The following is a 16,702-nucleotide window of genomic DNA, read 5'->3' as shown; positions in this document are numbered from 1 at the left end:
AGTGAGTACTAAGTACTATTCATTCATGCTTCCCATCCCTGGCTGAATGACTCACATCAGACAATGCTATCACGAGTGCTTATGGAATACGCACACGGTGTGCAGCCCAGAACAAGCCTGGCTGGAACAGAACAGACAAATTGCATGAGCAAATAGTGAAAGTTCTTTGCTGGTAAACAAAAAAGAGAAACGGGGGGGTTCAAATGTTCTGTAGTAGTGAATGGGAGGGGAGTAATGGAGAGGGGCTGAATAATATCTGTTACCTCTTAGTTGATTCAAAAGAAAAAACAAAAAAAAGCTTAATCTGTGTACAAAAACATCCCTGTAGAGACCTAACTGGGTCTAATCAAACAGACTAAGAACAGAGCAGGCAATTAGTGACCCAATTTCCCTATTGTTTTCCATAGGCATGCCTGCAGGTAGTATTAGGAATGCAAGGATCCTACAATTTCAGTCTAAATGTTAAGGAGGCCATACACGCTAAAATCCGCTCACTTGGCGCCAAGCGTGTGGATCCTTTCCCGATATACCCACCTACGGCTGGCCGATATCCGGCTAATTCAGTCGTATACGGGTATAGGCACCCGTCGGTTTGGTGACCGCATCAAAGAGCCAATGCGGTCCCCGATCCAACTAAATTTTTAAACCTGCCCAATCGAGATCTGGCCGATTTCATGCCAGATATCGGTCGGGCAGGCCCGTAGTTAGTGTCCATACACGGCCCAATAAGCTGCCAAATTGGTCTACTAAGGGATCAATATCGGCAGCTAGAATTGGCCCGTGTATGACCACCTTTAGTTGTGAATAGTTGCATTTAAATGTACGATCGATATCTGAACATTTGCTGGAAGACAATTAAAATCTAAATGTATGTGGCCACCTTAACAGCCAACCCCGCAGTTATGTGGACAAAAATGTCCCGATATCTGTAGAATCCCACTTATGTGGTCCTCTTCTCACAAGTCTCCATACACTGACCATTCTATTATCCAATTTCTGTTTACAGTCTACAAAGAAAATGAATGAAGAGTGAAAGTCGCACACAGTAACCGCAGCAGTGATTTTATAGATGTCATAAGTGGCGGCTATAAACAGATGGCTGTACAATCACTGAACGTCTTGGGAAATAGACGGGGAATAACAAGGGGACTTCCAAGGTGAACTTATTTAGTAGTCTGTAAAAGGCCATGCAAATGGGACCCAGCCAGCCAGACGTGTTGGGGGCTATCAGGGGAATCACAGAGGGCGGGACCCAGCCAGACACCCAGATGCATTACTACGGCCGCTGAGTATAAATTGTACTGAAGGTGCTCAGCATGTAAAGCCATGGGCAGATCCAAGGGAATTTAATACAACGTATACAATAAATGCGAACTGAGCAGGGAACTTCCTACACAAGTACAGGTAATATTCCCCTTTTCATCAGTTCCTGGTGTCTGGGCTATCTATGCTAGATGGCAGCAATTTAAAAGGAAAACTATACCCCCAGAATGAATACTTAAGCAACAGATAGTTTATATTATGTTAAATGACCTATTAAATAATCTTGCCAAACTGGAATATACTGTATATATATATGTGCTCCCTCAGAGATCAGCTGACAGGAAATAATGCAGCTCTAACTGTAACAGGAAGTAGTGTGGGAGAACTCTGTCCATTCATTGGCTGATGGGGCCTAGTATGTATGTGTGCCTTGGTTTGTTTGTGTGCACTGGGAATCCTATGATCCCAGGGGGCGGCCCTTAATTCTTAAAATGGCAGTTTTCTATTTAGGATTACCCAATAGTACATACTACTAAAAAAAGTATATTTTTATGAAAATGGTTTATTTAGATGAAGCAGGGTTTTACATATGGGCTTGTTTATACAATATATTTTTATAGAGACCTACATTGTGTGGGGGGATAGTTTTTCTTTAAAAGGAAGCTAAAGCACCTGCTTAAATCAGTTTTTATATACTCTCATGGGTTAAAGCCCCCTAATCAGCCCCAAAATTCAAGTTCTACAGTCAAGACCATCAGTCCAGGACTCAGCAGCTGTACAGAGTTGGACTGGCCCTCCAGGATACTGGGAAAAATCCCGGTGGGCCCCAGTCCATGGATCCATCTCTCTGCCATCAGTCCCATGGTGCCACAGGAGATTGTGGCATTTATATGTGCAGTGGTAGTTGCCTTATACATTTACCTGGAGGGCCCACAGAACTCCAGTCTACTCTGCACTCTGGGGCAGTGCACAACACAGACACAGTACTTCACAATAACTGGAAATAAGGGGAAAACAGTGGTGGGAACAGCACAGATGCACACATAGTTACATAGTTACATAGGGTTGAAAAAAGACCATTGTCCATCAAGTTCAACCCATCCGAGTAAACCCAGCACACAACCTATACTAACCAATCTATACACTCACATACATAAACTATATATATACAACCAGTAATACTAACTGTAGATATTAGTATCACAATAGCCTTGGATACACAGCAATCGTTTCCCAAATTAACTCACCTTGACTAGGAGCTTTAGTAATTGTCCATCTGAACCAAGTCCAAACCCTATGGGCATTAGTGCTTTAACTTGCACCTGACAGAGCTTACTGTCGCAGGCCATATATATATATATATATATATATATATATATATATATATATATACTGCAGAAAAGATACCCTGCACTCACAGGACTTATGAAAATAAAGAAATAATTTATTGGTCAAACAACTAACGTTTCGGCTGGTGCAGCAGCCTTTCTCAAAGTCACTTTGAGAAAGGCTGCTGCGCCAGCCGAAACGTTAGTTGTTTGACCAATAAATTATTTCTTTATTTTCATAAGTCCTGTGAGTGCGGGGTATCTTTTCTGCAGTACCTTTACTTTAAATTCTGCACCCAGGCATCCTAAACCCTGCTGATACGTGAGTGCCTGATCCATTTGGACTTTATATATATATATACACATATAATCTAATGCTCCAAAGCAAAAAGAACAACATAAAGGCATATTTACATGCCCAGGATTGACATAATTGTTATTTCAAATCGGATAACTAATAGTCAGTGTTTGCTGTTACTGGTCTGGAATTCTGCTAAGTTATATCAAGTTCTGTTTTGTGTTGCATGTGGGGACTACTCCATCTTCTGGCGAGCAGACTTTATTTCTGCCTGGGTCACTGTAATGCAGATGGACACTGGAACAAACAAACATTTAAGCTAGCCATACATGGGCCAATGTCAGTAAAGAAAAAATTGCACACGATTGTTATAAGGCCATTTCTCATAGACTCCATTTTAATCAAATAATTCACATTTTTAAAAATGATTTCCTTTTTCTCTGTAATAATGAAACAGTACCTTGCACTTGATCCCGACTAAGATATAATTACCCCTTATTGGGGGCAGAACAGCCCTATTGGGTTTATTTAATGGTTAAATGATTCCCTTTTCTCTGTAATAATAAAACAGTACCTGTACTTGATCCCAACTAAGATATAATTACCCCTTATTGGGGCAGAACAGCCCTATTGGGTTTATTTAATGGTTAAATGATTCCCTTTTCTCTGTAATAATAAAACAGTACCTGTACTTGATCCCAACTAAGATATAATTACCCCTTATTGGGGGCAGAACAGCCCTATTGGGTTTATTTAATGGTTAAATGATTCCCTTTTCTCTGTAATAATAAAACAGTACCTGTACTTGATCCCAACTAAGATATAATTACCCCTTATTGGAGCCAAAACAATCCTAGTGGGTTTAATTAATGTTTAAGTAATTTTTTTTAGCAAACTTAAGGCAGGAGATCCGAATTACAGAAAGACCACTTATCTGGAAAACCCCAGGTCCCAAGCATTCTGGATAACGGGTCCCATACCTGTAGTTTATTGAACATTCTAAACTCTTATTGGTTACAGAGTGGTTACTAAGTTTGCTACTGGGCAAACTTAATGACTTTTATTACATAACCCCCTAAGAGGTGACAATTTGAGAATAATTGGCCTACAAGAAGGGCTTACTAGTATAGTCTCTGTACATGGGACATCTGCACTTATAAATGACTTATAAATTAGGTGTGGGATAGGGGGTTTCTATGTGATGCCCCCAGCCGACCCTCATGAACACAGCACTACCAAATCCAGGCAGCCCTGTATTCATAAGAAAAAGGTGCAAATTGCAAAAAGTAGCATATTGTAAATTTTACACCATAAACGTTATATACCATAAAGGGACAAGTGAAACCAACAAGCTGGCTTCGAGCTGGTTAAACCCTTTGAACCGTTGACCTGAATATTCTAATGCTCTGTTTGGCTACATGTTGATCTACCTTTTCCCACATGAGCCTTCGCCTGACACAATAAGAAAGGTGAGGAAGAAAATAAAAGAACGGGTTATCAGTAGCGATGAGCGAATCTGTCCCGTTTCACTTCACCGAAAAATTAGCAAAATGGCAAAGATTTGCAAAATGCATTGAAGTCAATGGGTGTTTCTTTACGACTACTGCACAAGTTTCTTTTATACAGCAAGTTTTTTTTTTGCTGCCATTGGAATCTCAGTCAAACCTGGTGAAAGATTTCACTCATCACTAGGTATCAGATATATAAGAAGTTGAATATCTGGGTATGCCCATTAGCAATGTTCCCTCTAATTCCTTCTCAACTATGTCTGCAAAAAATAATGTTTTTCCATGGCTTCAGTCTTGTTCATTTTTCTTTCAATCCCAATCCTACAGGCCAGTGAGACTATATAAAAACACATTTTCCAACCTAATATGCCGATGGCACTCAGCTGTTCGTAACTGCCACATCTCCTCCAGTGGCTGCTTCCAAGTAAAAACATGGTTTCTATTGGTCAGTATCATTAGGCAGCACTTGTGTCTGTCACAGACAGTCTCTATACCTGTTGCAGCCAGAGACAGGCATTTTGATTGCCAGTGTTTCCCATGGGAGGACTGGAGATATCAAAAGTCCCTATGTGCCATAAGCCCTTATGTCCTGCCCGGCCCAGTATAAAGAAAGAAGGAACAATGGATCCCTAGGAATCAAACAAGAGCCACTTGCTGGGAGCTGGAGCTAAGAGTTGCCAGTGGCAAGGAAATGAGGCAACGTAACAAAGCACTTGCTTGTGGGACTGGCTTAATGCATAGTGATATGATTCTATTAGAAACTCATGCAAATAAAGAAGACACCCTAGGGACCTTAAGAAGTACAAGATCAAACCTAAAATAAACTCAGCTGATGTTTCTGTTCATTCTTTTCGGCTTCAGTCGCTTCTTCAATAATTAAAGTGCAGGATAACACAATCAAGATATCACATGAGCATCAGCCCTGTTGCTACATACATCTGCTTTACATCATTGCAAGATATCAATGGGAAGCTGTTTAGCACCCCAGTTGACTCAATATACCAATAAATTAAACATTATTCATGTCAGAATCCTTTTATTCTGAGAGTTACAGTTTAACAGCGGCTAGAGGTCTGTAGCTTAAGCGTCCTATATGTATACATATACAGTGGTGTGAAAAACTATTTGCCCCCTTCCTGATTTCTTATTCTTTTGCATGTTTGTCACACAAAATGTTTCTGATCATCAAACACATTTAACTATTAGTCAAAGATAACACAAGTAAACACAAAATGCAGTTTTTAAATGAGGGTTTTTATTATTTAGGGAGAAAAAAAATCCAAACCTACATGGCCATGTGTGAAAAAGTAATTGCCCCCTGAACCTAATAACTGGTTGGGCCACCCTTAGCAGCAATAACTGCAATCAAGCATTTGCGATAACTTGCAACGAGTCTTTTCCAGCGCTCTGGAGGAATTTTGGCCCACTCATCTTTGCAGAATTGTTGTAATTCAGCTTTATTTGAGGGTTTTCTAGCATGAACCGCCTTTTTAAGGTCATGCCACAACATCTCAATAGGATTCAGGTCAGGACTTTGACTAGGCCACTCCAAAGTCTTCATTTTGTTTTTCTTCAGCCATTCAGAGGTGGATTTGCTGGTTTGTTTTGGGTCATTGTCCTGCTGCAGCACCCAAGATCGCTTCAGCTTGAGTTGATGAACAGATGGCCGGACATTCTCCTTCAGGATTTTTTGGTAGACAGTAGAATTCATGGTTCCATCTATCACAGCAAGCCTTCCAGGTCCTGAAGCAGCAAAACAACCCCAGACCATCACACTACCACCACCATATTTTACTGTTGGTATGATGTTCTTTTTCTGAAATGCTGTGTTACTTTTACGCCAGATGTAACGGGACACGCACCTTCCAAAAAGTTCAACTTTTGTCTCGTCGGTCCACAAGGTATTTTCCCAAAAGTCTTGGCAATCATTGAGATGTTTTTTAGCAAAATTGAGACGAGCCTTAATGTTCTGTTTGCTTAAAAGTGGTTTGCGCCTTGGAAATCTGCCATGCAGGCCGTTTTTGCCCAGTCTCTTTCTTATGGTGGAGTCGTGAACACTGACCTTAATTGAGGCAAGTGAGGCCTGCAGTTCTTTAGATGTTTCCTGGGGTCTTTTGTGGCCTCTCGGATGAGTTGTCTCTGCGCTCTTGGGGTAATTTTGGTCGGCCGGCCACTCCTGGGAAGGTTCACCACTGTTCCATGTTTTTGCCATTTGTGGATAATGGCTCTCACTGTGGTTCGCTGGAGTCCCAAAGCTTTAGAAATGGCTTTATAAACTTTACCAGACTGATAGATCTCAATTACTTTTGTTCTCATTTGTTCCTGAATTTCTTTGGATCTTGGCATGATGTGTAGCTTTTGAGGTGCTTTTGGTCTACTTCTCTGTGTCAGGTAGCTCCTATTTAAGTGATTTCTTGATTGAAACAGGTGTGGCAGTAATCAGGCCTGGGGGTGACTACAGAAATTGATATTGAAATTGAAAATTGAAATTGATAAACCACAGATAAGTTATTTTTTAACAAGGGGGGCAATCACTTTTTCACACAGGGCCATGTAGATTTGGAGTTTTTTTTCTCCCTTAATAACGTGAACCTTCATTTAAAAACTGCATTTTGTGTTCAATTATGTTATCTTTGACTAATAGTTAAAGGTTTTTGATGAGCAGAAACATTTTGTGTGACAAACATGCAAAAGAATAAGAAATCAGGAAGGGGGCAAATAGTTTTTCACACCACTGTAGCTGTTTCCTTAGTACTAACTGTATATACTTTGTATACTATACATTTTTACCTACATTTCACTTAAGGAACCCATAACTAAACCTTGCAGATCTCCCAAGTCATCGGATGGAATTTCAGGGGAATATGATGCAGTGACTGCTATGATCATGTTTTTCTATATCAGGGACTGCTTTTTGAACTAAGGTGAGGCTCGAAACCAAAAAGCCTGTAGGCCCCTGATCAAGGATTTGGATTTATTCAGTAGTTTATATTTTATAATAAGGACTACTGAAGAGATCCAGTGGTTCTTGAGACTCTTAATCGCTACCCACTTGTTTGAGATGAAATCACGGGTGCATGTCAGGCAGTTGTCATACAGAAACACAATCCCCCTATTGAAATTATCTTTTCTGCATATATATATATATATATACATGGATTTATTTAATCATTTTTTTTATTATTCTTAGAGCTGCCATACTGCTAAGAACAGCTATAGCAATAGTCTTACAGCTCACTAAGTCAAGCTGAATTTTAACTGGCAGTTCCAAAGGAACCCAAACTAAAGAATCAAAGGGAGAATCCATGTTCAATACCAGGGGTCCCCAACCTTTCTTACTCGTGAGCCACAGTCAAATGTAAAAAACTTGGAGAGCAACACAAGCACCATAAAAGTTAATGGAGATGCCAAATAAGGGCTGTGATTGGCTATTAGGCAGCCTCTATGCATAATCTCAGTTTACAGGAGGGTTTGTTTGGTGGTACATCATGTTTTTATGCATTCAAAACTTGCCCCCAAGTCTGGAATTCAAAAATCAATACCTGGTAGGGGGCACTGAGAGCAACATCCAAAGGGTTGGGGAGCAGCATGTTTCCCCTGAGTCACTGGTTGGGGATTACGGTTCTATAAGATTCAGCAGAACAGTGTCATTTAGGTCTGACCACCAGAATAATGCCTTTTCAGAATAAATGTTTTTAGAGAGGGACAAGCAATATGGGAGCTGCCGCTATGATGTGTCTTCGCCCCATAACATTACATTTTTTTTTAAATTGTACAGTAAAAGACCAGGCCCCAATATAGGAACTTTCCCTGTACATAGGCACCAGACCAATTATTTTAATGTCTATATATGAGAAAATAAAAAAGGTTAGTCTCTATGTTTGCATAAGTATGCCAGTATCTGTCATGTATTCTTCAAAGTCTGGCAACTGCTGTTTGACAGGTCACACAAAGCAGGGAGTATCACATAGATCACCCTCATGACCAACTCCATCTGATACACAGGGCTCAGAGTACCTCTCAGTAGTTACACTGTTACTGTAATTCTCCCATTTCAACTTCTAAACCTCCGGCCTACAGCTTTGGGAGTATCCTTTGGTCAACTGATGGATTCTTTACCCAAAGCTATACCAGATGAAACTGAAGCAAGGAAATGTAATTCTTTAGCAGAGCTGTCTTTATGCTGATTCCCCAGGGCACAGTGCATAGTGGGACACGGCTGCACAGCAAGAGTGGGAGTGGGAAAGCTCAGTAATGTACCACAAATATACCTTGGGACTGTGCAGATAGAGCAGAACTACCTCTTTTAGTAACTGGCATAAAAGGCTTTGGGGAGAGATTATGGTTGAAGGATACAGGTATAGTAGAGTATATCAGAGTATAGAAGAAATGGTTCATACAGAAGCAGTGGCATAATAGCCTCTGGGAAGGGACTGTGGTTGTGGGATAGCAGGTATAGTAGGGAGAGATTGTGCCTATAGTAGCAGTGGGGGGATAATAGCCTCTGGGAAGGGACTGGGGCTGTGGGATAGCAGGTATAGTAGGGAGAGATTGTGCCTATAGTAGCAGTGGGGGGATAATAGCCTCTGGGAAGGGACTGTGGCTGTGGGATAGCAGTTATAGTAGGGAGAGATGGTGCCTATAGTAGCAGTGGGATAATAGCCTCTGGGAAGGGACTGTGGCTGTGGGATAGCAGGTATAGTAGGGAGAGATGGTGCCTATAGTAGCAGTGGGGGGATAATAGCCTCTGGGAAGGGACTGGGGCTGTGGGATAGCAGGTATAGTAGGGAGAGATGGTGCCTATAGTAGCAGTGGGATAATAGCCTCTGGGAAGGGACTGTGGCTGTGGGATAGCAGGTATAGTAGGGAGAGATGGTGCCTATAGTAGCAGTGGGGGGATAATAGCCTCTGGGAAGGGACTGTGGCCGTGGGATAGCAGGTATAGTAGGGAGAGATGGTGCCTATAGTAGCAGTGGGATAATAGCCTCTGGGAAGGGACTGTGGCTGTGGGATAGCCGGTATAGTAGGGAGAGATGGTGCCTATAGTAGCAGTGGGGGGATAATAGCCTCTGGGAAGGGACTGTGGCCGTGGGATAGCAGGTATAGTAGGGAGAGATGGTGCCTATAGTAGCAGTGGTGGGATAATAGCCTCTGGGAAGGGACTGGGGATGTGAGATAGCAGGTATAGTAGGGAGAGATGGTGCCTATAGTAGCAGTGGGGGGATAATAGCCTCTGGGAAGGGACTGGGGCTGTGGGATAGCAGGTATAGTAGGGAGAGATGGTGCCTATAGTAGCAGTGGGGGGATAATAGCCTCTGGGAAGGGACTGGGGCTGTGGGATAGCAGGTATAGTAGGGAGAGATGGTGCCTATAGTAGCAGTGGGGGGATAATAGCCTCTGGGAAGGGACTGTGGCTGAGGGATAGCAGGACCACTATGGCAAGATGGAAACATTAATACCTGTACTGGTACAGAGTTTTCATAAAGTTTAATTTCAGACTGAACTAAACAGCCATTTAATGAGTCAGTTAAATGGTACATTAGGCTAACAAACTGCACCAAACTATACCAGGCAAAACAACTCCAAATCAACAAATATCAGGTAAATCTGCAGCTTTTCATATCTTTAAAACTCAATGGGGTTTCCGGAAGTTGTTCCATCAAGTTGTACTTCTAGAAACGAAGAAGGGTGGCAGGTTGCACAGAGATATTTTATATAAACAGGCCCGGGAAATGCAGTTTCTGATTTCTCCAAACACTGAAGTAATTTGCTGTTCATGTACCAAGCCAGCATCCCTGCAGATCAGCGCAGAGCAAGGGAAATAATAATGATACATTGGATTACACTGAGAGCTACAGACGCCAGGCTCCTACAGGCTGCACTTCCAGCAAACAAGTGCTGATACAGTTCTGCAAGAACAAGAAACAACTCTGCTCTCAGGGGATACAAGGTATGGGCTGGCGTTTTATAACTTCCAAACTGCTGCATGGTTGCCAGGTTAATGAAGCCCTAGCAATAGACTGCAGTTAAATCTCCAAGCCTGACAGCTGCACAACAAAAACAAAAAAAGCAGATTATTAAAACAAACGCAAAAGCGAAGATTAGTTGCAAAGTGTCTTAGAATACCAATTTTTCAACATACTAAAGGCTGATTTTAAGGTGAATTATCCCTTATGTGCTCCAGGCCCAAACAGTACCCTACCCCCCTGACAGGTCAGAAGCATACAGCAGCCCCTTTGGCATTTGCCAGAATATTCCGATTGCCACTGCAGGCCTGTCAGATCAAACAACTCCTATCAGGAAGGCCAAGCTATGACCTTAGGAGGGTATTACAAACTGAGGCCCTTTAGAACTATAACCCTCAGTCTTCCGGGAGTTAAATAAAATGGTAACATAGTAGTTGAGAATAGTGATTCGCAAAGACAGCTGGGATTTGTAGTTTCAAGCTGCTGAACAAAGAACCACTGGCTAAATAGTGACTTGAGTGGCCCTTGCATACAGACAAAGCAATGTGTAACTGCTACATACAATGTCAGTGTAATATCTGCTTTAATTCAACCAAGCTGAAAACCTGCCCCAATTTTAGGAAATGTCATTTCCTTCATTTTTTTTCCATCTCACAGTAACAGTAAATGAGAAGCACACACAGTGCTCATGGGTAGGAAACAGGGGGTAATTTGCCGAACTGAAGTGACCTATTGGTAGAATGAGATTGCGCAGGTGGCAGCGTATACTGATCCCTTCCTGCGCTCATGGAAAAAAACAAAATCAGTTACGAGAAGGAAAAACACTGTGAATATGTACTGCGCTAATCTATTAGGTGTATGCCGGCAGTAACACATGTGCATTCTGAGTGTGACCCAGCAGTGTCTCTGTATAAACTGCAGTAGCACATTTGAATACTGAGTGTATTCCTGTAGTATCTATGAATACAGATTCAATTCTAGTAGTACCTGTACATACTAAATGTATTTCAGCAGTATATGTGCCTATATATTTAATTCTAGCAGTACTATCTGTGTATATTGAGTGTATAGCAGTAGCACCTGTGCATACTAAATGTATTCCAGCAGTACGTGTGCATATAGATTAAACTCTAGTACAGGTATAGGATTCATTATCTGGAAACCTGTTATCCAGAAAGCTCCAAATTACAGGAAGGCCATCTCCTGTAAACTCCATTATAATCAAATAATTAGATTTTTTGAATATGATTTCATTTTGATTTCATCTAGTATCTGTGCATTCTGAATGTATCCAGCAGCATGTGTGCATATAGACTAAACTCTAGTAGTACTATCGGTGTATATTAAGTGTATAGCAGTAGTACCTGTGCATACTAAATGTATTCCAGCAGTATGTGTGCATATAGATTAAACTCTAGTACAGGTATAGGATTCGTTATCTGGAAAACCGTTATCCAGAAAGCTCCAAATTACATGAAGGCCATCTCCCATAAACTCCATTATAATCAAATAATTTGATTTTTTTAAATATGATTTCATTTATCTAGTATCTGTGCATACTGAATGTATCCAGCAGCATGTGTTCATATAGACTAAACTCTAGTAGTACTACTGTATCTGTGCATACTGAGTATATTGCAGCAGTATCTGTGCATAGTGAATGTATCCAGCAGTATGTGTGCATGTAGACTAGGTTCTAGTAGTAGTTTATGTGTATATTGAGTGTATAGCAGTAGTATATGTGCATAGTGAATGTATCCAGCAGTATGTGTGCATATAGACTAAGTTCTAGTAGTAGTTTATGTGTATATTGAGTGTATAGCAGTAGTATCTGTACATAGTGAATGTATCCAGCAGTATGTGTGCATATAGACTAAGTTCTAGTAGTAGTTTATGTGTATATTGAGTGTATAGCAGTAGAATCTGTGCATAGTGAATGTATCTAGCAGCATGTGTTCATATAGACTAAACTCTAGTAGTACTATCTGTGCATACTGAGTATACTGCAGTAGTATCTGTGCATAGTGAATGTATCCAGCAGAATGTGTGCATATAGACTAGTTTCTAGTAGTAGTATATGTGTATATTGAGTGTATAGCAGTAGTATCTGTGCAAACTGAATGTATCCCGCAGCATGTGTACATACCAAAATCCTATGCAAATAGACATAAATCATAATAATAATATTAAGTGGCTATTGAATGTAGAGGGAAGAGGGGGGCGCTCAGGCTGTGCTTCTCCCAGCCAGCAGGCCCAGCGGAAGGATCCAGAGCAGCAGCAGGCAAGCAGTTGGACAGCTCCCGGTGCTGAACTTCCCTCTAGAGCTCAGACAGGGGGGATACAGCTGGAAATGCATTTCCCACCATCCCAACAGGCACACTCCTCATCTTCCTCATGTGTGCCCGCAGCCCCCTGTATCCTAACCTGAGAGTTCAGCCAATAAGGGGGGAGGGGAGGTGGGCTGAGACACATTTACAGAGGAAGATGGAAGCCACCAAGAGAAGCAGGCCCCAGGCCAGACTGTGTTGGCTGCTACAGTGAGAAGGAGGAATGCTCCTTTCTGTTTGGGTCTTTGCTTTAAAATAAACAGCAGCCGGTCCAATAGGGCCAGTATGGCAATCTGTGCCTTACAGCCCTATACACTGGAGTGGCCTGTGCTGGCAAAGGGGGTCTAATGCAGCTGTCAACTACAACTGGCAGCATCCACTGACAGCCGGCTAGTCGCAGGTAAAAGATTCCAGGCCCGTTGGCCCAGTTTCCAATGAGGGAGCCCAAATGATTTAATACATTGGTGTGTTTATAGATTTTTGAGGTTTTTTTGGGAGGCCAGACATAAAATGAAAAGCAAATCCTAGTGGTGGAGTCCCTGGGAGAAATCTATAATTGCAAGATCAAATGCCCGAAAACACTTCCAATCCTTCTCCTCCCATCCCTCCCTATGAAAGTAAACACATGTTAACCATTCAGCTGCCAGCCCTTGTCAAGCACTGCAGGCCTCTGTGCCAGGCCAGTATCAATGAAAGACACTTACAGAGATATCTGCCATTATTAGGAGCTAAATAGTAAATAGTAAATGAAGCCCCCCCCCCCCCTCCCCTTCCAACCAGGAACAGCTGAAATCAGCAGTGTCACACAAACACATATTGATATATATAATTCCCTTGTGCAACCCACTCACATGGAATGTCTGCTTCTGAATTCAAGTATTGGCAGCTGGTTGCGCCAAAACACTTTGCCCCAGTTGGTTACTGCAGGGGGGAACACATTAGGTTGAAGGAGCGCAAAGTAACATTGGGATAAAAATAAAAAAAAGGCACCGGGTGTCTATAGGAAAATAAGGACTACTCTTGCCACAGACTTACTAAACACACACACATAACAGTTTTTATAGGAAATCCTTAATGGATGAATATTTGGACCCCTGTCTGTTAGCCCTGACCTACCACTAGGTGTCCCATTCAGTGTCAGGATTCAATAGTGGAAAGAGAGAAGGTAAGTGACAGGCTGGAGCTCACCTATTAAGGCATCTTTGGTGCAGGAGAGAGGGCACATAGAGAAAATGACAGGCCAACTCACTGATGGCTAGTGAAGCCTACACCCTGGCTAACCCCCTCCCACTGAGCCCTGGGCAGCTGGGGGATGCAGACATGCTTACTTTAACACTGACTGCTCCTTCTCCTCTTCTTTCTTCTGCCTCTCCATCACAGCCATTATGATTTTCCTCTCATCCTCTGTCAGGTGGCTGAGGTCCGGCATCTCTGGCATTGGAGCCTGTGGCTGTGCAGGAGGCAGAGGGCCGCCCCTGGGCCCTAGTGGAGCAGACATGTTGGTTGGATGAAGAACACAATACTGGATGTCAGGCAGTGGGGTCTCAGTGCATCCACCATCAATCACACCTTGGAGATGAAAGGGTGCCCGGGGCAGGGTGGGCACCAGAGGGAGAAGCGTCGGGCTGTGCTATATAGAGCAGCAGGGCAGGCAACCATAATAAGGGGACAAACAAGAGAGGATCAATGGGAAGTCTATCCCCCAGCACTGCTCTCCCTGCAGGGACATTCCAGCTGGGTGCCCACCCCTTTCTCCTTTAGGCTTCTATTTCCTCCTGTCCCCCCACCCTCCCCCTGCCCTGCGCCCCACACACGGTGCAAGGTGGCCCTGCTGCTCGGGAGATGAGAGATGGGAGCTCGGCGCCAGGAGCAGCTGGAGAAGGATGGGGGAGGAGAGCGCAGCGCAGGCGCACGGTCCGGGGGGAAAGGGGAGGAGGTGAATGGATGGAGGAGATCCTCTTCCGGAGAGTGGCGACTACTCGGCAGCAGATGGCTCGTACCCGCCCGCGGCCCGCCTGCTGCCCTCAACCGCCATGAGTGGGATGGGAGATGTAGTTCCATGTGTCATTTGCCTGGTTATTATACCGGATCTTAGGTCATTTCCATCACTACCTCCCTATAGTACCTGATAGAAATAATAGCGAGTGACTATCCCATAGAGCTAACAATCTGCCTGTCTCATAAAGCTAATAGTTTCCACTCTAATAGAGATAACAGTTTTCCTGCCCCATAGAGCTTACAGTCTGCCTGTCCCATAGAGCTTACAGTCTGCCTGCCCCATAGAGCTAACAGCCCGCCTGTCCCATAGAGCTTACAGCCCGCCTGTCCCATAGAGCTAACAGTGTGCCTGTCCCATAGAGCTTACAGTGTGCCTGTCCCAAAGAGCTTACAGTCTGCCTGTCCCATAGAGCTAACAGTCTGCCTGCCCCATAGAGCTAACAGTCTGCCTGTCCCATAAAACTTACAGTCTGCCTGCCCCATAGAGCTAACAGTCTGCCTGCCCCATAGAGCTTACAGTCTGCCTGCCCCATAGAGCTTACAGTCTGCCTGCCCCATAGAGCTTACAGTCTGCCTGCCCCATAGAGCTACCAGCCCCCTGCCCTATAGAACTAACAGTCCACCTGCCCCATAGAGCTAACAGTCTGCCTGCCCCATAGAGCTAACAGTCTGCCTGCCCCATAGAGCTAACAGTCTGCCTGCCCCATAGAGCTAACAGCCCGCCTGTCCCATAGAGCTTACAGCCCGCCTGTCCCATAGAGCTAACAGTGTGCCTGTCCCATAGAGCTTACAGCCCGCCTGTCCCATAGAGCTAACAGTGTGCCTGTCCCATAGAGCTTACAGTCTGCCTGTCCCATAAAGCTTACAGTCTGCCTGCCCCATAGAGCTAACAGTCTGCCTGCCCCATAGAGCTAACAGTCTGCCTGTCCCATAAAGCTTACAGTCTGCCTGCCCCATAGAGCTAACAGTCTGCCTGCCCCATAGAGCTTACAGTCTGCCTGCCCCATAGAGCTTACAGTCTGCCTGCCCCATAGAGCTTACAGTCTGCCTGCCCCATAGAGCTACCAGCCCCCTGCCCTATAGAGCTAACAGTCCACCTGCCCCATAGAGCTAACAGTCTGCCTGCCCCATAGAGCTAACAGTCTGCCTGCCCCATAGAGCTAACAGTCTGCCTGCCCCATAGAGCTAACAGTCTGCCTGCCCTATAGAGCTAACAGTCCGCCTGCCCCATAGAGCTACCAGCCCGCCTGCCCCATAGAGCTACCAGCCCGCCTGCCCCATAGAGCTACCAGCCCGCCTGCCCCATAGAGCTACCAGCCCGCCTGCCCCATAGAGCTAACAGTTTGCCTGCCCCATAGAGCTAACAGTCTGCCTGCCCCATAGAGCTAACAGTCTGCCTGCCCCATAGAGATAACCGCCTGCCCCATAGAGCTAACAGTCTGCCTGCCCCATAGAGCTAACAGTCTGCCTGCCCCATAGAGCTAACAGTCTGCCTGCCCCATAGAGCTAACAGTCTGCCTGCCCCATAGAGCTAACAGTCTGCCTGCCCCATAGAGATAACCGCCTGCCCCATAGAGCTAACAGTCTGCCTGCCCCATAGAGCTAACAGTCTGCCTGCCCCATAGAGCTAACCGTCTGCCTGCCCCATAGAGATAACCGCCTGCCTGCCCCATAGAGCTAACAGCCTGCCTGCCCCATAGAGCTAACAGCCTGCCTGCCCCATAGAGCTAACAGCCTGCCTGCCCCATAGAGCTAACAGCCTGCCTGCCCCATAGAGCTAACAGTCTGCCTGCCCCATAGAGCTAACAGCCTGCCTGCCCCATAGAGCTATCTCATTTGTATTATTTACCATTATATTTTATCTTTTCTCCCATGAGAAGCCCCCAATGCTTTATGACTGGGCAGGTTAATGAGGGCCTGGCAGTCTATACAATATATTCATATACTTTGTATGTGTTTGACCTGTGAAAGGCACTTATTGACCCAGGGATTAAGGCCAACCATTGGGCACGTG

General features: G+C 44.1%; 1 protein-coding gene across 32 annotated transcripts in view; it reads right to left on the bottom strand.

Moving 5' to 3' along the window:
- Positions 1-14,610, bottom strand: part of rims2 (regulating synaptic membrane exocytosis 2) — a 336,201-nt gene extending 321,591 nt beyond the window's left edge. For 11 of the 32 annotated variants that reach the window (XM_031903547.1, XM_031903548.1, XM_031903552.1 and 8 more), the window contains exon 1: positions 14,019-14,609. In XM_031903547.1, the coding sequence (XP_031759407.1) occupies positions 14,019-14,188 (170 nt within the window). In that variant the 5' untranslated portion in view covers positions 14,189-14,609. Of the gene's footprint in view, positions 1-14,018 lie in introns of all 32 variants that reach the window. The other 21 variants (XM_031903559.1, XM_031903562.1, XM_031903560.1 and 18 more) reach the window with 7 other exon arrangements.
- Between the last annotated feature and the right edge of the window lie 2,092 nt (positions 14,611-16,702).

Source organism: Xenopus tropicalis, chromosome 6 (assembly GCF_000004195.4).
Source record: "Xenopus tropicalis strain Nigerian chromosome 6, UCB_Xtro_10.0, whole genome shotgun sequence".
Classification (NCBI taxonomy): domain Eukaryota; kingdom Metazoa; phylum Chordata; class Amphibia; order Anura; family Pipidae; genus Xenopus; species Xenopus tropicalis.
This window is presented reverse-complemented; position numbering and strand designations above follow the sequence as displayed.